Source organism: Pantherophis guttatus, chromosome 2, assembly GCF_059756535.1.
Source record: "Pantherophis guttatus breed Tessera chromosome 2, ASM5975653v1, whole genome shotgun sequence".
Taxonomy (NCBI): Eukaryota; Metazoa; Chordata; class Lepidosauria; order Squamata; family Colubridae; genus Pantherophis; species Pantherophis guttatus.
In genome coordinates this window covers 167,018,020-167,045,245 of record NC_142064.1, presented here as the reverse complement: position 1 = coordinate 167,045,245, position 27,226 = coordinate 167,018,020, and the positions used below count along the sequence as shown (strand labels likewise).

At 38.7% G+C, this 27,226-nt stretch overlaps 1 protein-coding gene and 1 long non-coding RNA gene across 3 annotated transcripts in view; one reads left to right on the top strand and one right to left on the bottom strand.

Moving 5' to 3' along the window:
* Positions 1-16,963, top strand: part of LOC117660440 (myosin-3) — a 33,786-nt gene extending 16,823 nt beyond the window's left edge. The window contains exons 22-41 of the mRNA XM_034408500.3: positions 373-628; positions 2,681-2,923; positions 4,272-4,448; positions 5,076-5,221; positions 5,307-5,397; positions 6,177-6,566; positions 6,683-6,809; positions 7,273-7,391; positions 8,178-8,374; positions 9,073-9,256; positions 9,741-9,906; positions 10,023-10,147; positions 10,369-10,677; positions 10,769-10,972; positions 11,560-11,685; positions 12,218-12,388; positions 12,479-12,583; positions 12,659-12,754; positions 12,890-13,027; positions 16,813-16,963. Of these exons, the coding sequence (XP_034264391.1) occupies positions 373-628; positions 2,681-2,923; positions 4,272-4,448; positions 5,076-5,221; positions 5,307-5,397; positions 6,177-6,566; positions 6,683-6,809; positions 7,273-7,391; positions 8,178-8,374; positions 9,073-9,256; positions 9,741-9,906; positions 10,023-10,147; positions 10,369-10,677; positions 10,769-10,972; positions 11,560-11,685; positions 12,218-12,388; positions 12,479-12,583; positions 12,659-12,754; positions 12,890-13,027; positions 16,813-16,836 (3,394 nt within the window). The 3' untranslated portion in view covers positions 16,837-16,963. The remainder of the gene's footprint in view (positions 1-372; positions 629-2,680; positions 2,924-4,271; positions 4,449-5,075; positions 5,222-5,306; positions 5,398-6,176; positions 6,567-6,682; positions 6,810-7,272; positions 7,392-8,177; positions 8,375-9,072; positions 9,257-9,740; positions 9,907-10,022; positions 10,148-10,368; positions 10,678-10,768; positions 10,973-11,559; positions 11,686-12,217; positions 12,389-12,478; positions 12,584-12,658; positions 12,755-12,889; positions 13,028-16,812) is intronic.
* The window catches only part of LOC117660441 (uncharacterized), a 67,038-nt gene that overhangs the window by 29,930 nt on the left and 9,882 nt on the right, over positions 1-27,226 (bottom strand). For both annotated transcript variants that reach the window (XR_015732495.1, XR_015732496.1), the window contains exon 3: positions 15,350-15,456. This is a non-coding gene — a long non-coding RNA (uncharacterized LOC117660441). The remainder of the gene's footprint in view (positions 1-15,349; positions 15,457-27,226) is intronic.

Below are 27,226 nucleotides of genomic sequence, written 5' to 3'. Positions count from 1 at the left end.
AATACCTCTTCCCACGGAATATTTCTAAGACACAGATTTTATCATTCTTTTAATTTCATCTTTTTTATTTCTCAATTCAGTTTACAATCTTTGGCTTTCCTGATACTCTTCCAACAAGTAACAGCCAGGCTAAATCTCTTTACCTTTGTAACCCAGATAAGATCTTCATGTAAAAATTTTCATCTCTTTCTTGCCTCAACTGCCAGTTTTCAGCATTTAAATTTCCAAGCTCAGCAATATACTTGGAGAAGATTCAAACTATGGGATTGGGAGATCGATGTTGGTCTAATAATATAACTCCGCAGTCTTAGTTAGTCAATCCTATTTTTATTAATCTACAATAAGTAACTTTCTGGAATGGTTTCATTACAGGGAAGCAATTTTCATGATTCAGTACAACATTCGCTCATTCATGAATGTCAAACATTGGCCTTGGATGAAGTTGTTCTTCAAGATTAAGCCACTGTTAAGGAGTGCAGAGGCAGAGAAAGAAATGGCCAACATGAAGGAAGAGTTTCAGAGGACTAAGGAAGAACTTGCTAAATCAGAAGCAAAAAGGAAAGAGCTGGAAGAAAAAATGGTGTCTTTGTTGCAAGAGAAAAATGACCTGCAACTTCAAGTACAATCTGTAAGATTAGCTTGCTAATCTTTCCCATAATCGCCTTTAGAAAATGTGATGTCCTAAGTAGATAATTACAGACAAAGGCCTGTTTGAATTGTTTTTTTTTTTTAAATGTCAGATGGCAAAAGGTCAACTATAATGTACAATGTATTTTGTATTTTTGTAAGCACTGTATTTCACAGTATCAACAGAGACATTAAGGAAGCCTGGTCTCTCATTACCATCACTTCTATATCAGGGGTGCCATGCTTTTCTGGTTCAGACTGGTTCGGCCGAACCGGTAGTGATGGCGGCCGGTGGTTCGGAGAACCAGTAGCGATGGTGGTGCAAGGCTCCGCCCACCGTCAGTACTTCCTGGTTTTAATCAGGAAATAACCTGTTTTTTACCCTCTGCGCATGTGCAGAAGGGTTTATGCATGCGTAGAGGGTCCAAGTGCATGCAAGGTATGTGCACTTCCGAATCAGTTGGGAAGGTAAGTAGATTTCACCCCAGTTCTATATCCATCTTGGATAGGATACAGAAGTCAGCTTTTCTTTCTAACTGTGGGTAGAGGAAGATCTCTCTGTCTCTGTCTCTCTCTGTCTCTCTCTCTCTCTCTGTCTCTCTCTGTCTCTCTCTCTCTGTCTCTCTCTCTCTCTCTCTCTCTCTCTCACACACACACACACACAGACACACACCTCATTATCTCCCTGGCTATATTCTGAACCCAAGCCGTTTCGGACTTTAATTCTTTTAGTTAAAAGAAGTTTTCAGGAGCAAAGGATGCAGGAAAGCTGAATTAAATTCCATGGAGATATATGCCCACTAGTTTTTCACTGAATTGTAAATCAATAGCAGCTTCTGTTTTTTTTTTTTAAAAAAAAATTAATCTCAAATTGAGCATCTTCATCAATTTAATTCTGACGGGGTATTCTGAGATACAGTTTATAATTAGCTCTTCTTAAATTAATATTTCAATTACAGCAAACTTACTCCATGTCTCCTCTGGGTGACTGATCCTTGCTTTCCTTCTGAATGGCCTACCTTTCTCTATAGCTGATGCTTTTGAGCACCAGAAACAACATCGTTCTTGCTACAGAAAGAGAAAGCCATTCCATCACCTGCTTGGGAGAATTTGTTCTCTCTGCAACATTGCAATGCAGTAGCTATGTAGGATTCCTATATTAATTTTATCTTGTATTCACCTAGGGCAGTGGTAGGCAAACTTGGCTCTTTCACATCCTGTGGACTTCAACTCCCAGAATTCCTAAGACAGCCAAGCTGTCTTAGGAATTCTGGGAGTTAAAGTCCACAGGGTGTGAAAGAGCCAAGTTTGCCTACCACTGACCTAGGGCAATGAAACAACCCAAATAAAGATAGTGAAGTATTTTCATTTCCCATGATCCCAAAAAAATTTCTTTGTAAATCAAAGAACAAAAAGAATTTGATAATATATCACTGCAGAAGCCACAGTGGAATTATTATCCAAGTGTCTCCATTTGCTTCCCTCTGCTTTCATTTTTTCCAAATTTCCTATTTATTTTTGTTAGTAACTACAGCATATTTTATCCAGTTTGAACCAATGTCCTTGTGCATTTGTTAGTGACAAAAAACTCAGCATTGAATCTTGAAAATATGGAGAAAAATTTATGTGGTTGTGGTGGTGAAGAACTGGCCCAGTGTAATGTGAAGATGAGAACTTGGTTTCTTGAATCTATTAAATATTATATCTAATATTAGATATTAAATCTGTGGGATTTACTTCAGAAATGGCAAAAGGCTAAGTCTGATGCACTGCTGGGCTTTTATGTATTTATGGGATTTGGCTTCTTTCCTTCAAAGTTGAGCCCCTTCCCCTTTTTAATGCTCTCTTTCTATCCTGCCTAATGATTCCAAAAGCCTAAGGATGTGTTTGTTATTTGAAAACTAAAAATAATTTTAATTAATATTACTTAAGCTGAGCCATACATTAAATCTGAGTAAGTTAAAGTTGATAATTATTGATTAAAGGAAGGGCTATTTAAGAAAGTGAAAACATTCTGAGCAATAATTAATAATGTTATCTTTTCTTTAATAAGGAAAGTGAAAGTTTGGCAGATGCTGAAGAAAGGTGTGACCAATTGATCAAGACTAAAATCCAGTTGGAGGCTAAGATCAAAGAACTGACTGAAAGAGCGGAAGATGAAGAGGAGCTGAATGCAGAACTGACTGCCAAGAAAAGGAAACTAGAGGATGAATGCTCTGAATTGAAGAAGGATATTGATGATCTTGAGCTAACATTGGCCAAGGTTGAAAAAGAAAAGCATGCCACTGAAAACAAGGTAATATAATTTAATATGAATTTCATAGTTGTTGGTGAAAACCTCCAGGCGATTGGGTCAGTGTAGTGGCAAATACTTCCTGGTGTCAAGACAGGGTATGATCTTCCTTGAAGGAGACAAAGATAAAATTCCTGCATCAATCCACCTAACAATATTGAGCAATTACCAACAATCTCCAATCTCTTGTTTGGGGGAATATTGTAGAGAAAAAGATGGGTTGAAAGTGCATAGAAATTTGGAAGAATTTGACCTTTTTGAAACAGATTTTAGCTATAGTATTGAGACTGCAATGCTTATGAATGGCATTAAGTTAAACTGGAGTAAGGAGTGTGATCTTTGTGATGTTCAGTGCCTCAGCATTAACTCTGAGCATTGGGAGAGGGAAGCACCATATAGCATTGAGAGAGATAGAGCCCAAAACTCCTCAAGAATGGAGCACCATAAGATTATCTTCATTTACATGAAACCTTTTGAAGAGTTCATAAGATGACACAGGGATATATGTTAAAAAGTATGCTGGTGATATCTATATAGAAGGGTCTTCTTTCCATCCTTCATGCCTTAATCACCTCTACATGGGGCTGCCATTGAAGACCATTCAGAAGCTCAAACCAGTCCAAAAAAACCCAGCAGTTTGAGTACTAATAAGCATTTTATAATTTGCCAATGTGACATAAATGCTTGGAAAGATGCAGTGCCTACCAATTCGCTTCTAGATGCAATTCAAAATACCATTGTCAAGTTAAGGCCCTATGTGATTCAAGACCTGGATATCCCAGGCCTCCTCCTCTCCCAATTTTTTTTTTTTGCCTGTCCAATAAGATTATGTAGAAGGAACTCATCTCATTTCCTTACCAATTTCCACCTTCAGAGGTAGATCTTTTCAACTGCTTTGAAACAATGAGAGATTCATGAGATTCAGATAGCTCTTACACTGCTTTAGAATGATCATCAAAAGCAAATCTTAGTTCCAGAATTCAGCGAATCTTAGTTCCAGAATTTTGGTGAATTGTTCCTTCTTGTAATTTTGGAGTTTATGAAATGGGATTATTATTTTTATATTCCTCGGCTCCCCCGTGTTTTGTATTATATTGTGCTGTTATTAATACTGCATTTTAACCTTATTTATAAAAATGTAAATCAACAGAACTAACACTGATGGAAGCAGTATATGATGCCAGTAAATAAATAGACATTGCTTGAAAAGGTAGTTAATGTCTGTATATTGTTGATGAATGTAAGGAATTCAATTCATTGAAAAACTCATGATTCTAAATTAATTATTTATTGCATATGAGATCATTACCAGGTTTTCAAGTCATCAGCTAGGCTTTGTTGTTTTCTATAGGTGAAGAATCTAACAGAAGAAATGGCAGTTTTGGATGAAACCATTGTGAAATTAACCAAAGAGAAGAAAGCCCTCCAAGAAGCTCATCAGCAAGCTCTTGATGATCTACAGGCTGAGGAAGACAAAGTCAACACCCTCACGAAAGCCAAAGCAAAACTGGAACAACAAGTTGATGATGTGAGAAATGGCTCTTGATTTTTCACTGTGGGCTATCCCAATATAATCGAACATGGAGTCATTGTAATCAAACATTGAGCTTGTGGTGTCATGCATTCTTATTTTAATTGGGGGAATAAACTCATGTTCAGAATGGAATAGAATATTAAAACCTTAAAAGCTCTGAATTACTATGAAATCTAGTCATCTGCACAACAATAAGGAAACTCCCTCATATTTCCATTAACTAGCTGAGAACAGAGAAGAGTGCTTTTTATTTACAACCTACTATACAGTGAATATACATTGGGGTGAGATTAGGTGAGAGAATACAATAATGAAAACATCCATATGTCTGCTGAAAATGTCCATTCCTTTTAGGGCAGTACATCAGGGGTGGGTTCTACTTACCTTTACTACCGGTTCGCAGCGGGGCCGCTCATGCTCTCTTCTGCGCATGCGCAGAAGCATTTTGATGATGTCAGGGTTGGTGGGCGGAGCCTCCACTGGTTTTACTACCAGTTCTATAGAACTGGTGTGAACCAGGGGCAACCCACCACTGGAGTACATATCGGAGAACATATCACAAGGAAAACATATAAATTGCCCATATATGAGTCCAAGACTAATATTAAACTTCTGTTGCAGCTGGAAGGCTCTCTGGAACAAGAAAAGAAAATCCGCATGGATCTTGAAAGAGCCAAGAGAAAATTAGAAGGGGACTTGAAACTATCTCAAGAATCTATTATGGATCTAGAAAATGATAAACTGCAATTAGAAGAAAAACTGAAAAAGTATGTCATGTATATACTATAGCTAAACATTAAACTATGATTATAAGATTATTTTAATTAACTTCTTTCTTTGGTATGTTTACAGAAAAGATTTTGAATACAGTCAACTACAAAGCAAAACTGAGGATGAGCAAACTATGAGTATTCAGCTGCAAAAGAAAATCAAGGAACTACAGGCATGAATTGTTTCCATCATATTTAAATTTTTGTTCCAGGTTATTGTGATTTAGTAACCACAATACATAGACTATTTGGTTTAGTCTGTTTAATCTTTCTTTATAGGTGGGGATAATAATAATGATAATTATGATAATAGGGACCTCACCCCATTCCTAAGAGGTCTGTAAGGGGCGTGCATAAGTGCACCAATGTGCCTACCGTCCCTGTCCTAATATTCCTTTTTACTTACTCTTTTCATGTATTCAAATTATGTTTATACTTTTACCTGTTATCTTATATATGCTTGACAAATAAACTTATGATATGATAATGATATGATATAATGTCCTTGGGGAGGAATTGCTACATGGATAAAAGTGCCAAATCAAGTCTAAATATCTGGATGACTGTGAAACCATAATAATAATAAGAATCATCACCAGTCAACTGCAAAAGACAATTTTACTTGGAATATTTTAAACATCCTCAGACGATACGTTTCATATTACCAAACCACATCTATCTATCCCAGTCCTTCGGAAGGATTCAGTAGGTGATAAAAATGCCAAATCTAGTCTATACATCTGACTGACTGGGTGACATCCTGTAATAGTAATTGTCCTCCTTATTTTAAAATTGAAATTTTACCGAGTGAACACCTTAACACTGAAGTTAATGAGATTTGTTTGTTTCAGAGGCAACTACTTTAAATACGGTAGTTTTCTTCATTGATGATTCTGCACTGAATTACCTCCACCGTTGCTACTCTTAACTAGCAGATCCTTCTTCTCTACAGGCTCGTATTGAAGAGCTGGAAGAAGAGATTGAATCTGAAAGAGCAACCCGAGCAAAGGCAGAGAAGCAGAGGGCTGATCTGTCACGTGAACTGGAGGAAATCAGTGAGAGGCTTGAAGAAGCCGGAGGGGCCACCTCTGTCCAGATTGAACTCAATAAAAAACGGGAAGCGGAATTCCAGAAAATGAGGCGGGATCTGGAGGAATCTGCCTTGCAGCATGAAGCCACTGTTGCAGCTCTTCGCAAAAAGCATGCGGATAGCACAGCTGAGCTTGGGGAACAAATTGATAATCTTCAACGCGTCAAGCAAAAGTTGGAGAAGGAGAAGAGTGAGTTTAAAATGGAAATTGATGACCTGGCCAGTAATCTAGAGTCTGTTTCCAAGTCTAAGGTATTTGAAAATAAAATCAATGAGTAATCCCAGAATGTAGATTCTTGGTTATACACAGCTATGTAAACATAAAGACATATATGTATAAGAAATCTTCTTAATTCTGTGTATTACAGGCAAATCTAGAGAAAATGTGCCGCACATTAGAGGACCAACTTAGTGAATTAAAGGCCAAATCTGAGGAAAACCAGAGATTAGTCAATGATCTAACCACACAAAAAGCTCGTCTACAGGCTGAATCAGGTAAGGAGAACATTGAAAATGGGCCAAAATGCAAATAAAGGCTATTCCAAACCATTTTCCCCTCATCAATTGATAGTAAGTGGTGGGCATTAAATCTACATATTCAGTGACAGACCTCAACCTCAGTTTATCTACAGTTTATTTTTACCCCAAGGTCTGAAACTGTAGAGACACTAATCCATGCAGCTGCACCAGGTGCATCAAAAATATGTTTTTGTCCTAAGTGAAATGAAGCACTAGGAAAATCTGGGGCTGTAGGCTTTTCAATGTCCTGGAAGAAGCCAGTGGTAAACAATTTTTTACAAACTCTTCATGGAGACTCATTGATGTCTCCATAAAGAAAAGAAGTTGGACTTGACACAAAGGAGATTTTAATTGGTATTGCTTCCAGGATCAATAGTTATATTAAATACGTATTGTTCTTGCTTAAAGAATAAAATTATTTTAAAATCTTGGTTCAAAGGCGAATTGTCACGTCAACTTGAGGAGAAGGAGAGCATAATATCACAGCTTTCCAGAAGCAAGCAAGCATTTACTCAGCAAATAGAAGAGCTGAAGAGGCAGCTAGAGGAAGAGACCAAGGTATTCATTCATAAGTAGAAAATGCTGGGCAATATTTTTAATAGGTTATTAAACATAATGGCACCGTCATTTTCAACACTTGAGTCATGTTTGGCAACAAGCACTCTATCTTTCAATGTTCAATTTTGTCATGATGAGTTATTGATAAGAGATTATTTAACTGAATTGATGTGACCCCTTAGTGAGCAGAAATCTTGTCATGTATCATAATTGAATCAAACACTTGAAATGTTTATAGTTCTGAGACTCAGCTCCTCACATGCTCATCTTCCTAAAGTCTCATAGAAATCAGAGGATATTATTTTTTATTAGGCATGCATAGGATTTACTGGCCATGCATTCTGAACTCACTGTTAACCTGTCAACTATGAATTCAGTACTTGAGAATACCAAGAACCTTTTTGATTTAATCTGCCCAATTATACATAAATTGCTGAATTAAAATATTAACTCAAGCTCATCATGATAATACTTTGCATTGCTTATAGAGATCTTCCACAACAGGGAACCCACATTTTCAAGAAAGGAAGCTAAGTTTCTTGTAAACTACATGATTGCAAGAAATTCCAAAGTCTTAAAATACATTTTTGGACATTCATGGAGAAACCTTGAGTAGTGTGGATATTCTCTTCATTCTCATGACAATTTGAAACTAGGTTCTTTGCACAAAGTATATAAAATATAAGCATTAATGTTTGTGTATGAAGTTTGTGGCATGCCTACAGTGAATACTGTACATGTTATAATCTGAGTTCAAAAATTTCATGGTGTACTGATAATTCTTAGGCAAAGAATGCATTGGCACATGCTTTACAATCTTCTCGGCATGACTGTGACTTGCTCCGAGAACAATATGAAGAAGAACAGGAAGCCAAGAGTGAGCTCCAGCGTGCCCTGTCCAAAGCCAACGGAGAAGTTGCTCAGTGGAGAACCAAGTATGAAACAGATGCTATTCAACGCACAGAAGAGCTAGAAGAGGCGAAGTAAGTGAGGAGTGAGAAAAAATGACAAACTAGTATAATCTTTACATACTAGCTTTCCAACGTTTATGCACTCAAATTATCCATTTGTGTCAACATTCCAACAAAAATGGGTAGTTCTTATTATATTCAAGGACATTTATAATCTTCCATATAAATGCCAGTGTAAGAGAACCTTTCAGCAACTCTAAAAAAGAAAAGAAAATGCTGCTGGTGTGTGGTCCACAGTCTGTATTTTTGTTGTTGTTGTTTCTTAATATACAGTATTTGAAAGAGTGATTTTTTTCTGAGAACTATATGAATGTCTTAGAAACAGATTATACTAAAATGAATGCATTGGATTATAGTCAGTTTTATGTTAGGCTAGGGTTTCTTTTGCTCATTAAAAAAATAAATAAGCTGCAATGCCTGGTTGACACCAGACTTATATTGAACTATAAAGATAGTTTACAAACTGTAGCTTATTTCCAACTAAAATACGATACAAATGATACAATACAAATGATACTATACAAACAGTTAGCTTAGTGTAATATGTGACTCCAGCCTCTGTATTTAACTTTGCTATTAGAGAGGTTTACTAAACAAAATTCTCCAAGCATACAGTTATGCGTTAAGCAAAACTCTACTGGACAAAGCTGATTTCATAGAGAACCTAAATACCGGATGGAACATCATTATTTCAATCTGACTTCTTTAAGGAAAAAACTTGCTCAGCGACTTCAAGAGGCTGAAGAGCAAGTTGAAGCTGTGAACTCCAAATGTGCTTCCTTGGAGAAAACAAAGCAGAGACTGCTTTGTGAGGTGGAAGACCTAATGGTGGATGTCGAAAGAGCAAATGCGCAGGCAGCTGCTCTAGACAAAAAACAGAGAAATTTTGACAAGGTATAGTTTGAAGTATTACAGTTTTTAAAAGTCTATTGCCACCAGAGGGATGACTCAATTTGAGGAATGGAGGCATGCCATGAAAATATAGAATGTGGGTTTTGTAAACCTGAATTTAGAATTTAAATTACACAGGAGCGTAAACTTAGTATCATTATAAGATCTTCTTTCTGTGTACTAACCTGTACATAACAAGTCAGGGTTATTATTTAATCGTCAGTGATTTGTGTTAGTTTCACCTGAACCTTCTTAGCTTAACCGAGATACCGATAGCTGGTATGTTCAGACCATTCTATGGGACACACAAGTCATATCTTGACTTGTTTAGGGTTGAAATGTGTTACTTGCCACTGTAAAATCAGTGGGATTGAGAAAGTGATGTGTTGATAGAAAAGTTACTGAAATGCTGGATTGATTTAGTGAAGGAAAAAAAGTGGACAAAATCAGTACTATAGTAACTGATTCAAACATATTGGATATTAAGATTTTGGCAGAATGGAAGACCAAATACGAGGAGAGCCAGTCAGAACTGGAAAGTTCCTTAAAGGAAGCTCGCTCCTTGAGTACTGAACTTTTCAAAATGAAAAATGCCTACGAAGAAACATTAGATCAATTGGAGACAATGAAGAGAGAAAACAAGAATTTGCAGCGTAAGTACCACACCTTGGTGCTTTGTTGGCATTTTAATGTTTCTTCTATGGTCACAGGCAGATTGCTCTTCTTTTATTCTTTTAATCAACTATTTATACGCTTTAATATTTTGTAGAAGAAATTGCTGATCTCACAGAACAAATTGCTCAAAATGGCAAGTTTATCCATGAACTTGAGAAAGCCAAGAAACAGATAGAGGTAGAGAAATCTGAGATGCAGATGGCTTTGGAGGAAGCAGAGGTAAGAAGTTAAAAATGGATTTTTTAAAAAGGTTGTTAATTATGCGTTTATAAGTGCCTGTTTGAGTAGGCACTGAAAATGCTAATTTATAGCAGTTAAGTAATTCTGTGTTGTGTACCCATTCATTTACAAAAACTTCAATTTGGATGCTAACTCATTCTAAAAAGAGTCATAATCGATTTAAGTTTCTCAAACCCAGTATCCATATGATTTTCCAATAGGCAGCTCTTGAACATGAAGAGGCCAAAATTCTTCGCATTCAGCTTGAGTTAACCCAGGTTAAATCTGAGATTGATAGGAAGATTGCAGAGAAAGAGGAAGAAATTGATCAGATGAAGCGGAATCACCAAAGAACAGTGGAAACCATGCAAAACGCCTTGGATTCAGAAATCCGGAGTAGGAATGAGGCCATAAGGATTAAGAAGAAGATGGAAGGGGATCTAAATGAAATGGAAATCCAGCTGAGCCATGCAAATCGCCTTGCATCTGAGACACAGAAACATCTGAGGAATGTTCAAGGACAGCTCAAAGTACTTTCCATCAATTAATGTTTTATATGAATAATAAAAATGATTGGCCCAAAGATCACTTCTGTTAAATAATATTCTTGTTTGAAATTAGGACACACAGCTACATTTGGACGATGCCCTCCGAGGCCAAGAAGATCTAAAAGAGCAATTGGCCATGGTTGAACGCCGAGCTAATCTGATGCAGGCTGAGATTGAGGAACTCCGGGCAGCTCTGGAACAGACAGAGAGAGGAAGGAAGATTGCTGAACAAGAGCTTATGGATGCTACTGAACGGGTGCAGCTTTTGCATACACAGGTATGGATGACGTCATGATTTTGTTGTTAGTTGCGAAGTCATGTCTGACCCATCACGGCCCCATTGACAACTTTCCTCCAGGCCTTCCTGTCCTCTACCATCCCCTGGAGACCATTTAATCTCTGACTGCTTCGTGACTCCACCCAGCCACCTCATTCTCTGCCGTCCCATTCTTCTTTTGCCCACAATCATTCCCAGCATTAGGCTCTTCTCCAGTGAGTCCTTCCTTCTCATTAAGTGACCAAAGTATTTGAGTGTCATCTTCAGGATCTGGCCTTCTAAAGAGGAGCCAGGGTTGTTCTCCTCTAGGAATGACCGGTTTGATTGCCTTGCAGTCCAAGGGACTCGCAGGAGACTTCTCCAGCAGTCATGATAGCAGTATAAGAATTATCTTGCAAAATCTTCTCTATCATGGAGTGTCCAACATTGGCCAACAAAAGCATAGCATGATGGATATAGCTATTATTTTGTTTATTGCAACTTCTCACATCAAGAATACCAATTTTAAATTTGGAGGGAATAGCTCTAATAATTATTAGGAGTTTTTGCAAAAATATTCAGATACATTTTCACTCTCTCTTCTTTAGAACACTAGTCTCATTAACACAAAGAAGAAGCTGGAAGTTGATATTTCTCAGCTTCAAGGTGAAGTGGAAGATGCCATCAAAGAGGCCAGAAATGCAGAGGAAAAGGCAAAGAAGGCCATCACAGATGTAAGTCCTAGATTATGTACTTCCCACCTACCACATTTTTATCATATGCAATACAAACTTCTCAAATCAGATAATCCTGCTTTTCAAAGCTTATTCTGGGAAAAAAAAAAAGAGACTTTTGCAGATAGTTTAGGCATTCATTATTAATGTAAGTAATCTTGTACAGAGATCTAGTGGGAAGTCCAAATTGTGTTGCTCACTTTGTTTGGTTGTTTGTTTATAGGCCACTCCAATGGACTTATAAATCGCCAACTTGGGTAAAATCAGAAAAGATGAATAGACAAAATCAAGTTAATATTAACAATTACACAATCAAATAAAGACCAAAAACCATAATACAGCTATATATCAGCCAGAAATCTAAACATTCAAAGCCAAGGTTAAACCTCCTAAATTCAGTGAGAAGAGGAATAATTTACCAAGATGGTTATGGAATGCTCATTCCTAATTCCCAAGATGACCTCCTCTTCTTTATTTTACATGCACTGACTTTGACTACTTGTTGATCTGAATCTATTGCTTATGATTCAAGGCGGCCATGATGGCAGAGGAGCTGAAGAAAGAGCAAGACACAAGTGCCCACCTGGAAAGAATGAAGAAGAACCTGGATCAGACAGTGAAGGATCTCCAGCTTCGTCTGGATGAGGCAGAACAACTCGCTCTGAAAGGGGGAAAGAAACAGATTCAGAAGATGGAGGCCAGGGTAAACACTGGGGTTCAGACCTGTGGTAGATATCAGCTATCTTCAGAGACTCTGCTATTAGATATTCAAATTGTATCATTTCAACTCTAGATCCGAGAGCTAGAGTCTGAACTTGAGGGAGAGCAGAAGCGAGCTACGGAAGCCATCAAAGGTATCCGCAAATATGAGCGGCGAGTCAAAGAATTGACTTTCCAGGTAAGAGGAAAAGGAAGTAGTTGGTTCACAGCAATTCTTTCTTTTGAATATCCTAAGATTGTATCACATTTCTAGGGTGAGGAGGACAGGAAGAACGTGATCAGACTACAAGATTTAGTGGATAAACTTCAGTTGAAAGTGAAATCCTACAAGAGACAAGCAGAGGAGGCTGTAAGTCATTTTAGATTTTTTTGGCACTTAAAAATACCAACTTCAGGTTCTCAAAATTGAAATTCATACATTGCCTTTTCAGGCTAATATGGTTTTGTGTGCACGTGTGTTTGTGTAATTCTTGTCTGGCTACAGGATGAACAGGCCAACGTTCACCTCTCCAAATTCAGAAAAACACAACATGAGCTGGAAGAGGCTGAGGAAAGAGCTGATATTGCTGAGTCTCAGGTCAATAAGCTCCGAGCAAAATCCAGAGAAATTACTACCTCAAAGGTAAATGCTTCTTTTATCCAGTGCTAAACCATTTTTTTTTCCCACATAGAGGATGAAGTGGCATTACAGCAAGGAATGATAGGAATCTGAGCTCTCCTTAGGAATATCCAGGACTGTTTTCACTAGAAATTTATATACTACTAAAACTCTTGATCTTCAACAGGGTGAAATGGTGCATCATAGGCAACACTTTTTGAAGCAAGATAATTCAGATGGGTTAACTTATAAACTGTGTCCAAAATCTTGGACCCAGGACACCCAAGGAAATGAAATTTGGGAAAGTTGTGGTTGCTTCACTGCTACTGGCTGATGCTGGGCTGATGCTGTAGCCACATGGTTTTCATTTTCAACATTCTGTGACAATTTCTCGAATAATTTTGCAATTTGTTGCAAATTCCACACTATAGACACTTACCTACCTGCTGAAAAAGGAAGGAAGAGAGGAAGGGACCCTGCACACTATACCAGCCATGCCAACCACTATGTGCTCCCCTGATGCATGCCAGCCCCCCCCACACCTTCCCTGAACTATGTGGCACCTCTTCCATGCCCCCATGCATCTTCCTAAGGTATTGCCCCCTTACATGCCTTCCCTGAGCCACCAGGCACCAGTTACCAAATACTCATAATATTTGCCTTTTGATGCAGAAGATTGTCTCAGCACAACTTTCTGTGAAAACTAACATTCTTTATATTTGAAATATATAGCCACCAGCCACAAGGGCCTGGTGGCTCAGCAGACTGATAGCATTGTGATTAACATCAGCTGCCTGCAATTACTGTAAGTTCGAATCTCCCCAGGCTCAAGGTTGACTCAGCCTTCCATCCTTTCTAAGGTAGGTAAATTGAGGACCCAGTTTGTGGGGGCAATAAGCTGACTTTGTATAAATATACAAAAGTATGAAGGCTATTGCTTAACGCATTGTAAGCCGCCCTGAGTCTCTGGAGAAGGGCGGCATATAAATCAAATAAAAAACAATAAAAAAAAGCAGATTTATTAAGAAGCGCACGAGGCAATAAAGCCTCCAATCTATACTACACCTTAAAGAGAAGAAGACACAGTGTAAGAAAGACAAAGCTAGAAACAGGGAGTTCCTTTTGTGTCTAATTTACAGGCATTGAATTATCTAATAATAGGACAGGTAAGAGCAGACATGGAGTCAGGGTGCGATGACCATCCTGATTTCACTTCACCAAATTTAGCTTCACCTGGCTAATTTGGTAGATAGATCTGCTAATAAATAAGATTTTTTTCCTCATTGGGCTGGTCCTGAGAAGTAACTAATAAAACAGTACTAAGTTGAAGTACTATGGATGGGATTCCAAAGGTGCTTTTTCAAGAGGCAACTGGACTTTCTGGTTTTTCTTTGAAGACATTTCACTTCTCATCCAAGAAGCTTCCTCAGTTCTGACTGGTGGGGAATGGAAAGATTTATACTCCTTGCAGACAGCTGGTCATTTGCATTCTTTTAGAGATCCATCTCAAAATTGAGCAGCCCTCTCTCAACAGAGGGGGAGGGATACAGTATCTATCTCTAGTCTGCAACACAGTCCTTTTAGCAGTCCCAAGAAGGTTCCACACCCATTTGCACTATTCAGGTGATCCTGAAGACACAGGCAAACCTCCAAGTGGCCTCAATGACTCTCTAAAAGAATGCAAATGACCAGCTATCTGCAAGGAGTATTAATCTTTCCATTCCCCACCAGTCAGAACTGAGGAAGCTTCTTAGATGAGAAGCGAAACATCTTCAAAGAAAAACAAAGAAAGTCCAATTGCCTCTTGAAAAAGCACCTTCAGGACAACCATGACCTGGATGACTGAGAATCTCCATGGACGTATGGATGGTATGTAAGACATTGCAACAAAAGTTCGAAAATGGCTCTTGACCTTTCTGAGCAGATGCCTGGGGAGTTTTATACACTGTTATTGTTGTACCTTCCCTCAAAGATGTGCCTGGCAGGCCATTAAATCTAGCCAAGAAAATCACTGTCCTACATAAAAAAAGAAATACTAGTGAGAATAGTTGGTTGGAAGAAAAAGGCCTTTCATACAAATCATCCTTAGAGAAATAGGGGAATAAATGTCACTCTTTCTGAAAGTTAGCAGAATTTAATTTAATTTCAGCTAATAACTTCTGCCAGCCTATCCTCATCTGTGCCTCAATAGTGCAGATCCAAGCACTCTCCAGGCATAAAAGAACATTAGATACACCCTAGGAGACATACAGCACTGCTCTTATAGATTGAATTTGAGTTGCTTCAAGAGCAAGTAGATTTTTATAATATGCAAAGCCGCACTCGATAAAGGAAAAGGTTCAATACCTCAGCCTGAAGAATTTGACTCCAGCAGGGAGGTAATTATTGCCTCTGCGGTGTGCAATTTGTATGATTGCATTGGTTCAGGCAGTCATGGTCTTGCTTGCTTCTTCCTTTGGGGTAGAAAATTGAACGATGATTCCAAGTTATTTGAAGTTCTTAGCTTGTTCAATAGGTATTGCTTAGCTTCCTGTGGTGAATGCTGTTACTACACCTTTTCCCAAACAAACATTCTAATTCTGGCTATACTGAGAATATTAAAAGCTTACCTGGGCAAGCAGTTTGAAATGCTGATTTATGTTAGCTCTTTGCTGGATAGCTAGGCTTGTAAAACCACAACTATGACAACCGTTCATACAAATATACTCAGGGGAGAAGTAGTATGATAATGCTTGTCTATTCAAAATACATGTTGTTCCACGTTATCTCTCAGCATACATAAACTGCAAATGCCAGATCATGTTTATGCACGTAGAACTCTACCAGTGGTGGGTTTCAAATTTTTTTACTACCGGTTCTGTGGGTGTGGCATGGCTTGGGTGTGGCCTGGTGGGAGTGGCAGGGGAAGGATACTGTAAAATCTCCATTCGCACCCCATTCCAGGGGAAGGATACTGTAAAATCTCCATTTCCTCCCCAATCCAGGGGAAAGTTATTGCAAAATCCCCATTTTCTCCCAATTAGCTGTGACTTGGGAGGCAGAGAATAGATGGGGGTGGGGCCAGTCAGAATTTTTACTACCAGTTCTCCGAACTACTCAAAATTTCCGCTACCGGTTCTCCAGAACTGGTCAGAACCTGCTGAAACCCACTCTGAACTCTGTGTTTTGGGGTGTATTGAGTGCCGTCTGCAGATAAGGTAACCCACGCCCGAAGCAAAGTACGCAGATATAAATCTCACTTCGGCCCATATGCTGACTTTGCACCCATGCATGGCTGAAAGCCAAGTGAAATCCAGGAAGGCAGAATGGAAGCCAGGCTGCCAGTCTTGAATGTGTGGCCTCTCTGCATGGGATGGTGATATTTTAATAATCATGGCTTACAGAAAGAGATCAAGGTCAAACTATATCACTTTCAATTCTTCAATATTTTCAGCTCACATACAAGAAGGCAAATGAAGCAAAGCTATGAGTTTTGTTTATATCTTGTTTTACTAAGATGAAAGCGGACCAACTATATCCTTCCTTTGCCTGAATTGTTGCCTACATCTCTCTTGGGGTAAGGGAGTGAAATTGCAGCATCCCCGTTTGCAGACTTGGAGGCACACGATTTTGCTTGTTTACATTGAGAAAACCTTGTATGAGGATAGATTTGACTTACTATTGTTTACAGAAAAATTGTAGCTGTAGAGATATGTTGCTTTCATACTTTCATACAGTATATATGTATATAAAGTATATATGTATATAAATTATACATATACACACAGTAACTTTGTTTTTTGTTGTTGTTGTTTGTTTGTTTCTGGCAGGTTGTAATAGAAAGTGAAGAATGAATCCATTGCTGGACTGAAGATGGGAATGTATGCAAAATGCATATGTCTTCCTGATCTTTCATGAAAATTGTAGTAATCTTTCCTTTAGCCAAACCAGTAGAAAATAAATTGTGCTTTACTTAATAAATAAGTGATTTTTGTTTTCTTTCTGAATTTGGTGTAGCTTCTATTAGCTAATGGTTGACATTTGCCTTTGCACAACATATCAAGAGTTAGACTCCAAATGTCAGTGGGGACAATTTATTTTTCACATATTGTACATGTATAATGTTGTTTTCACTCCCTCTTGTGTAACTGTTTACCTTCCCCCAATATATATACCTCTAATTGTACCTCTCCAGCAAAATACCACTCCCCCCACTCTTCCTCCTCACACTGCAGTTTATTTATTTACCTGTAGATGGAGCTATTGTCACCAGTGACACCCCTCTCAATGCTGACAAGCTGATTTCAGCCTGAGGCTGATGAAAAAGAAAAAAAAAAAAGCCCGGTAAAGGCAAGAAATTAACACAAATGGATTAAGAGCACAGAAGGAAAGGAGGAGTGGGATGATCACAGATGCTGCACTCTTTGTTCAGAACAAATGAAAGAACTTTTCTTTCATTTCCCAAAGGGGGAAAAAAAAGCACAGCTTTGTTTGTTTATAGAGAGGCCTATCCATGTCATAATAATCTCCTCTACAATTACCAGGAAAAAAATGAGTCAAAGCCCCCCTCCCCTCACTGCCTTTTTCTATCTCCTTTGGAATAAAGAAGAATGAAAGAAGGGAGTGGCAGAGAGAAAGGCATAGAAGTGGTTGAGGAAATGAAAAGGCAACAGGCAACAGTATGTGGGCACAAATACTGGGAGTGAAAAGACTAAAGGAGAGGTACTTTCCTGAGCAGCACCAAGGTTCCCCTCCCTTTTCCCCCTTCATTCACATTTTCTGAAGTTCCCTCTTAAATAGAAGTGCAAATTATTCCTCTGTTTTGCGGCCTGCTATCTTAAAGAGTCACAAACAACATTCAGAACTCTGATTACCATATTTTTCAGAGTATAAGAAGCACCGGAGTATAAGATGCAGCTTAGTTTTGGGGGAGGAAAATAGGGGGAAAAAAATCTGCCTACCAGGTATTCATCTGGCTAGCATCCTTAGTCTGGTCAGCTTCAGCACATTTGTTTGCTGGTTTTTATCCCTTGCTTGGGGATAAAAAGCAGCTTCTAAAGCACAACTGATCTTTGGAGAGAGAAGCAATGAGAAAAGCAGGCAAACCACAGAGATTGCTTCACTCGCTAGTGCCTCGTTAGGTCTGAAAAAAAGCTTCAAAAAATCTACATTCAGAGTATAAGATGCACCCAAATTTTCAGCCTCTTTTAGGAAGGAAAAAAGTGTGTCTTATATTCTGAAAATACAGTTTATACGCTGCATGATTGAACCCACACATCAGCAAAGAGATCAGTATCACTATTGATGTATGTGTGACCCACCTCAGAAGGATGAGTCAACCTTGAGCCGGTGAGACCTGAACTGCCAAACTGCTGGCAGCCGGTGATCAGCAGAGTAGCCTGCAGTACTGCACTCTAACCACTGCGCCACCGCAGCTCTATCACTCAAAGTGGCCTAGAGGTGCCATATATCTTTGCAGTGGCACCAGTTTTAGACCATGAACTAAAATTTGGATAGTGCATTGCTTCATCATTACCTTCTTAGAGATCAGTGTGAGAACCCTGTTCAGTTATTGTGGAACTGTGACAGCATGAAAAGTAAACATTTTCCTCAAGATGGGCCTCACTGCAGCTTTGGTTCCGAGTATAGAAACCTATGAGACAACAAGTACTGTAGCTGCTGAGAGGGAGGGTGAAACTTGATAAGGTTGTATTGCCTTACATGGAAAGGATATATGCCTGAGCCAGCAGGCTAACTATAGGCAGTCTTAGAGGTTTCTTGATATAGTTAATGTAGCCCTTAATAGACATGCAAGACATTCCACAGGAGAATGCCTGCTGCATGTTAAAATGGACCATGATGTCATAATACTATTGATAACACAGTTTTATAAAGACAGACCCTATTCATATAACCATAGGGGTTGGCCTGGGGGCTCTGATAATTGTACTATGTTGGAAGAGGGAGAGGGAGAGTCATTCTGTTAATACCCCTGAATCTTTTCCGTGTCTTTTAATATTCTTGTGAATGAAGGCACGTATAGATGCCGCAGAATAATGTTGCAGGATCCAATCTGAGTCGGTCACCAGGACCAAAGGTTTATTTTTCCAAGGTTCAGGTTCATGCTGGGCCCAAAGGGAACTTCTCTCTCTCCAGAATCTTTTAATATTCTTGTTTATATCACTGCATCCTCTCTATTTACAGTCTATTGGGATTCAGCAATGATGCTGGACAGACAAGTATTATTGGTGGGGGGAAAAAAAAGGCTTTTCATAAGATTTGTTTAGTAAACCAACTGCATGCCCATCTACAGGGCAAAGGCCTAGCCTCTATGACTTATGCGCTGGTAAAGCTAAAAGGTGGGTTACTGTAATGTGCAAAATGCACTTTTTGTAGAGCAGCCAATAAAGATGGCCTAGAAATTAGAATGACCCAGAATTTGGCAGCAAACATAGGGAGTAATATCTCCTGAAGGTCTCATATTTAATGAGCTTCACTGGTTGCTGGTTGTCTTCCAAGTCTAATTTAAGGTGGTTGAGGGCAAATTTTTCAGCTATCTCTAATCAGGCTGGTTATTATAAAACAGAGTAGAAAGTAAAGAATATTTCTCTTTGCTATTCCTCTCTGGCTTATTCTTCCCTCTCATGCAATGTCTTTTGCAGTGCAAGAAATGTTCTGATTTGCTCCTGATTTTGTATAAATGACTCCAGAAGCTTTTTCTGACGAATGGAGTAAATTATTTTAAATATTAAATAAATATTTAAAATAAATTTGAATATATAAAGATTTAAGTATTTAATTAATGGCAAATGTTTGTGTGTGTATATGTGTGTGTCACAATGATTATCAGAGGACTCTATGAAATCTTGTTTTTAAAAAAAGCCCAGAATCATTTTGGATAGTGAGATGGGTAGCATATAAATTTAATAAATAAATAATAAAAGAAAAGAAAAAGAAAAAAGTAGAGATAAAAATGAAACCCTGGTTGGCTACCTCAGTTAAGGTAAAGGTTCCCCTCGCACATATGTGCTAGTTGTTCCTGCCTCTAGGGGGCGGTGCTCATCTCCATTTCAAAACTGAAGATTTCACAGGTCACTTCTGGACAGAATTTCCAATAAAATGAATATTTCTTTCTACGAATAACCTATCACAGCTAACTGACATGTATGTATGTAGGTAAAGCATGAAGTATGAAGCAAGGGAACAAGGAAGTCACACTCTTTCTGTGGGCTTCCTCTGCCTTGAAATTTACGAAGTACTTCCATTGAAGTTTCATTGAAGTAAGAAACAACAAGCAAATCACTCTTTAATTCAGTAAAATCAAAAACATCTGTCACTCACCCCAGTTTGGATTCAAGAATTTGGGGAATAAATATTTATTGCTTTTCATGGTTGACCCAAGTTCCTAAGGACAGAGGAATTTGCATATTTATCACCTGGGAAGCAAATCACTGACAACAGAGAGCTATAGAGAGAACAGAGTATTGCTGTGTCTTATCATCACTTGTCTGCTTCTTCTGTTTTCACAGTATAGTAGTTGCCATTATGTTGAATAGTGTGTGTTAACATTTCTAGACACTGGATGGTGCGCAAGAATCTTAAATGGTGAAACAATAACAATAATGTCTAGAGATGTTAATGTCATAATATGCTGTAGGAACCTGAACTGTACTATCTTTCTCTGAAATGAAAATAAAAATGCTTTCATCTGATGCGCAATAAATAGCTGTGAGAAAATCAAACCCAACAACTTCTAGTCATAGTCCATCCAGCCTGAATCCAGCCTGAATCTCCTGACAGTAGTTGACTAATTTTAGCCAATAGGCCCCAGCAACTTTTCCCATTTGAGTACTGCCTGCCTAATATGCAACCTTGCTTTCAGTTCCTTTAGGATGCTTTTGTATCAAAACTGGCTGTTTAGACCTGGGATCTCCAATGTAGCATCTGGACATATCAATGTGAACACCTCTCTTTGACTTCTGATTTTCTTATGTTACATTTTTATTTCAACTAAAAAAAAAGCTGCCAAACTGCGAAGCAATAGGGAAGACAAGAAATATAGTCATTATGGCCATCATGAGATTTTTCTGTACATTCATACAACAATGCTATGCTTTTAATTGAGAACAGTCTCTACATAATTGATAAAAAAGAGAAGTATAATAGGAATTTTCTGAAACATCACAGAGGTACTTCTCTCACACAAAGACACACATTAGTTTCTGCTTCAAATGTAATCATCTTTACAGGGAACTGCAATAATCCAGTCCAGAAGCTTCCAAGACACAAATTGAAGTGTGCCTATCTGCCTTCGAACAGGGGGCACAGACAGACTACCTAGCAAACCTGCTAAAATGAATTACAATAGACATAATTTTGAACTTGAAGGACAATTGCTGGGTTCAAAAGTACAGTGAATCTGTAATTTGATGGACATTGGTTTGGCAGTTTGGAGATTTAATGGACAGGATCTGCTGACTGAGAGGGTTCCTGCCTCATCCCTGGCCTGTTTTTCAGTTCTACTGTACACTTTGCTACTTCTGGAAGCTGTTCTGCCTCTTAGATCAACCGAGTGAATCTAAGAGCCAGTGTTTCTGGCTCTGGTGCTCCCAAACATGTTCCTCAGCATCCATTTGGCTTCTTGTCTGTGCTGATTCATTTTGCTTGAATGGTCACAGCTCATGCTGCTTTGTGATCTTTGGCTGAGACCTGAATGCCTTTTTCACATTTTTTGGTACAATTATTTGTGGGCTAGAAAAAATCCTATTTCTCAATTAATGGAGTCTTGGCTTTTAACAGACCTTCCTTCCGCCCATTAGTTCCCATGGATCCATTAAACTGAAGGCTCACTGTACTCTGATTGACAGGTCTGATCCTTGAGAGAAAGTGAGATTATTCTTGGCTCCGTTTACACTGTTACTCTGCAACAGCTCCTTAGACTGTGATCGGCTGTGTGCTTTCTTTTATTCTGGAATTTTTCACTAGTGATTTATAGAATCTATGCTGTTTCTATGCAATATACGGCAGTCTTTGTGAATTATTATCATACTGATGACTGGAGTGGCAGTATAAGAAGATGCTGTAAATCATAATAACTCTTCATAACGTTATGCTTTTCTGCTTTTTTGGTTTGCTTGCAGAACATGTAGAGCACCTTTAAGTGTTTTATTGTGAATGAAAACACCATACATCTCCACATCACTGAAGGGATAATGAGAGGATACGTCCCATTTGCCTTGTCACTTCTCTACCTTTTCTCATGCCCTGATCCTTTACTCATTTGTCTTAATACAGTGGTAGCTGTGAGCATCCAAGTAAGTATTAGAAAGCACTGTCCAAACTGGAGCAAAAATGATGGTGCCAAGAGGGCTGACCGAAAGAAGGAAAAAAGACTGAAGCCAAGCAATAACAATAGCACTTATATACCGCTTCCCAGTGTTTTCAGCCCTCTCTAAGCGGTTTACAGAGTCAGCATATTGTCCCCAACAATCTGGGACCTCATTTTATTGACCTCGGAAGGATGGAAGGCTGACTCAACTTTTTGGAAGCAGACTATACAAGGGAGTAGAATTTGCCCTTGCCACCAATCCAGGCCCAAATGGTTATGTTGTAATAACTACCCAGCAGCACCAAAGTTTTTGCATTCCTCTTCATCAATATGTAATCTTATCTGCACATCTGTCCTACCAAGAAATAGTGAACATGATTCCTTGAAGAATGCAACAGGCCTTTTCAGCTTCAAATCGGAAGGAAATGATAGCTAATTCCAAAAAGATGAAAGACAGGTGGATCTCTATTGGAAAGAGATGTATAAGGGAAGAGAGGCTGTTAAAATTGTTCCCAAAGTGGCCAGAATGGATAAGCACCCATTGAAAAATTGCCTGCCCCTTGCAGCCTTCTCTTCCTCAGCAAAGAATGGAAACAACATGTGTTTTAGATTTTACTCCTTTAGAAGCTTCTTGGATTTTCAGTGAATTCTATTCATTTCAACCACCCAGTGTGCTATGCTTGTACCAACATATCTTCAAGGAAAAATTAAGGTCTGAAATATTGGGTCATATCTTATTGTGACTATAATGCATCAAGGCTGGAAAGATATAATTATTAGAACTCCTCCACTCCCAAGGACTATTGGCCCATGCAGAATAGATTATTTGTTTGGGTTATGTGAGTAACCAGTAGACCAGACCAGGAAATTAATTTCATTTGATTATGTTCATATTGATTATAATAACAGAACCTTGCAAAGGTAATTTGTTACACCTTCTTCTCCTTCTTATTGTTGAGTGAATTAGGCAGGCATCTGCCCAAGTCACTTCTGGACATTCTAGTCTTTAAAAAATGCTTCAGTTCTTCTTGCCTAGGTAACTGCTCCTATATATCCACATCAAAATAATCTTCCTTACTCTATATAAATGAAGATGTTTAGCAGGGATATATGCCCCCAAACCTCTCCATGAAAGTAGATATTACTGAAATAATACCTAAACTATAATGTCCATTTAGTTTACCTACTGTCCTTTACTGATCAAGAGCAAAAAAACATAAATTTGGCAATGACATTGACTTTTGCTTGTCACTTGATTATTTTTCTATTCTCACTTTACATTAAAAATTGACACATACTGTTGGAAATAGACTGAGCCAGAGGGAGGAGTAAAATGGGAAATTAGTCTGGAATCCCTACATGGGCACAACAGAGCAAAGTCTGACCCCGCCCACCCCCAATGCTTTTGAACCTTATCTAGTCTTAAGGTAAAGGTAAAAGTTCCCCTCACAAATATGTGCTAGTCGTTCCTGACTCTAGGGGGCAGTGCTAGCACTCTGTTTCTAAGCCAAAGAGCCAGGACTGTCTGATGACAATTCCATGGTCATGTGGCTAAACACCGAAGGCGCACAGAACGCTGTTACCTTCCCACTAAGGTGATCCCTATTTTTCTACTTGCATTTTTTACATGCTTTCAAACTGCTAATTGAACTCTTCACATGTGGATCTGGTTATCCGTGCCTGACACACACATACCCTTTAATACAGCGGTCTCTAACCTTTCTGGCTCAGTGGACTGGTGATGGTGGTGGCAGTGGGGGAGAAGAGGGGATGGTTTCTCGCACGTGCCACTTTCACAAATGCAGCTTCATGCATGCACTTGCCCATCACTTCCATGGGCTGCAACCCTGCTTTAATACATAGTTGAGTATGGAGAAAATGAACTTCATATGGCATCTTTACTACATGGGGTACGGTTCCCCATTCACAAGCATATTAAAATCTAAGAAGGTTAGACTATCAAGACAATCCTAAATTGATTTGCTTTCGTTTTGAAGAATCTGATTTTTTAAAATACAAATAATTACCAAAGAAGCTGAAGCCAATGGAAAGAGAATAAATGATCCATCAAAATAATTTCTGTGCACATTATATGCTATATTAATCAATAAATATTAATAAATGAACAAGCTCCACCACTTATTTAAACCACAGGCTGTATTTTTAAATAACTGTACAGCTACCTGCTTTTTACCACTAGAGGGACATCCAGTCCATGAGATGTCCGTCTTATGTTTTTCTGTGAGAGTTTTTGTTAATCCTCTCATCACCATCTTTCTTCAACCAGTTGAACATTAAATTCTTGCTTTTTCAACATAAAAACAAAACATTCTAAAAATTTAGATATTAGCCAAATATATTTCAATTTTTATATAATGCTTTGCATTAAAAACTCATAGGAATACATACAGTAACTTCAATTTCTTGGCATTTTCTCAGTGTTGGATTATATTTTTTTATTCATGTATTTATGTATGTATGTATTTATTAATTTTTTTTGCCTTAGTTTTACAAATAACTCAAGGCAACAAACATATCAGACACAACTTCCTCCTCTTATTTTCTCCACAACCACAACACTATGAAGTGGGTTGGCCTGAGAGAGAGTGATTGGCCCAAAGTCACCCACCTGGTATTCATGGCTAATACAGGCCTTGAACTCATGATCTCCCTCTTTCTAGCCTGATGCCTTAGCCACTAGACCAAACTGGCTCTCATATTTATTTATTAATAGTTTTAAAACTATTATTTCATTATTATTTATTGATTATATGTATTATGATTTATTATTGTTAATCACACAATCAGCCAGATGTTATTTATTGTTATTTATTAAATATTTATTTATTTAATAAATATTTATTTAATAAGTATTATTCATTTGTTTTGAATAACAGCAAGTGTTTGTGTAAACTTCCACAAACATATCTACCCTGCATTTTTCTTTTACTGACCAGCTAAGAAGTCTAATAATAGTTTGTATTTCAATAGTAATCTCAGAACAATAAAATATTCCTTCTCAGCAACTGTGGAAATCCAGGATAGTGTCCTGGTAGATTAGTACATAACTTTCAGTAGTGAGGGGGAAAAAAAGATATCCTGCTCCTACTCCTCCTTTGGGGCCTACTGCCCAGTGGTGGGCTCCAAATTTTTTTAACAACTGGTTCTCTGCCCTAATGACTGTCTGGGTGTGTGTGGCTGGGTTTTTTTCCATGTGACTGACTGGGCGTGGCCAACTCTACATCACTTGTGTGGGTGGTATCCAATCTGTTTTTGTGTGTGTGTGCATGTGCGTGTGTGTGCATGTGTGTGTGTGTGTGTGTGTGTGTGTGTGTGTGTGAGAGAGAGAGAGAGAGAGAGAGAGACTGGGAAGCTGGCTCCAAGAGGAAGAGAAGTTGGGTAAAGCAGACCCAGATGTGTCCCGAGTCCTCTCATCCCAGATGCAACAATCTTGCACTCTCCCCTCTCTGCTAGCCCACTTCTTTGCACGGGATTGCCCAGCAGTAGAGATGGAGAGGGAGAAGGGGGCAGGGGCAGCCGCTAGCATTGAGGGGAGAGTGCCACACAGAAGTGGGAACACACAGAAACTCCACCCCTTTCTCCCTCTCCCTTGCTGGGCAATCCTGTGCAAAGAAGGGGGCTAGTAGCAGAGAGGGGAAGAGTGCAAGATTGCTGCTCTGGGATGCGGAGCCCAGGGACACATCTGGGTCTGCCTTACCCAGCTTCTCTTCCTCTTGGAGCCAGCTTTTTCAGGCTGTTTTCAGGCCATTTATTGGGCCATTTTCAGGCAGATTTTTTGGGCCATTTTTGGCCTGAAAACGGCCTGAAAAACGCCCCAAAACCAGGCCGTTTTCAGGCCAATTTTCAGGTTGATTTTCAGGCCGATTTTGGCCAGGAAAGCAGTGTGAAAACAGCCTGTTTTTTGGGTGGTTTTCAGGCAGTTTTCAGGCCATTTTTCGGGCTGATTTTCAGGCCATTTTTTGGGCCAATTTTGGCCAGGAAAATGCCCCCCAAAATGGCCTGAATATGGCCCAAAAAATGGGTGGGAGCGGGGCCAGCCAGTGGTCCGATTTCCAGTTCTCCGAACTATGCAGAATCGGAACAACTGGTTTGGGCGAACCGGTCCAAACCGGCAGCAGCCCAGCCTCTGCTAGTGCCCCATCTAGTTGAGATTCTTTCTTACCCATGGCTAATCACTGAGGTTCAATTGATCTCATCAACATGAGGTGTGGCGAAGAGCCTAAGCTATCCTATTATGTCCTGTGCTGATACTATAGTTTTCTCAGGCTAAATACAGTATATATTGAAGTAGTCATTTGACAAAATCATCCTGTGATGAGGAAATATGAGCTATATGTGTCTTTCAGGATAAATCTCTTTTTTTTATAACATTTTATTGAAGAAATTTTTAACAAACTAAAAACTATAAAGGATAAAAAAGAAAAATACATTTTTCCCCATTTCTTTAATATAAATATTCTCAGTGGCAGTGGCAGAAATAAAAACAAAGGATATGTTTATTTTATTAAACTTTAAGAAACAATGCCAAAATGGGCAATAATAATAATAAACCCAAAACTAATGTTCCAAGTGCCCTGTACTTCTATAGCTGGAAACCATCAGCAGGCACTCTCTATTTGGACGGCTAGAGTTTATGTCAGGGAGTCTTGTAGGTGACAAAATCCTGAACCACATATAATTTTATATATAATGATCAGCATTTTGAATTGCAGTGGAAACAAACTGATAATCAGTGTTGCTCCTGCATGGCAGTAAAGAAGCTAACCCGTAAATCATAGGGACGACTGCATTTTGTATCAGTTGAAGTTTCCTGATGGTCTTCAAGAACAGGCCCATGTACAATAAAACAAATTACAGTAATTGATACAAGAAATAAGAATGATGTACAGTACGTG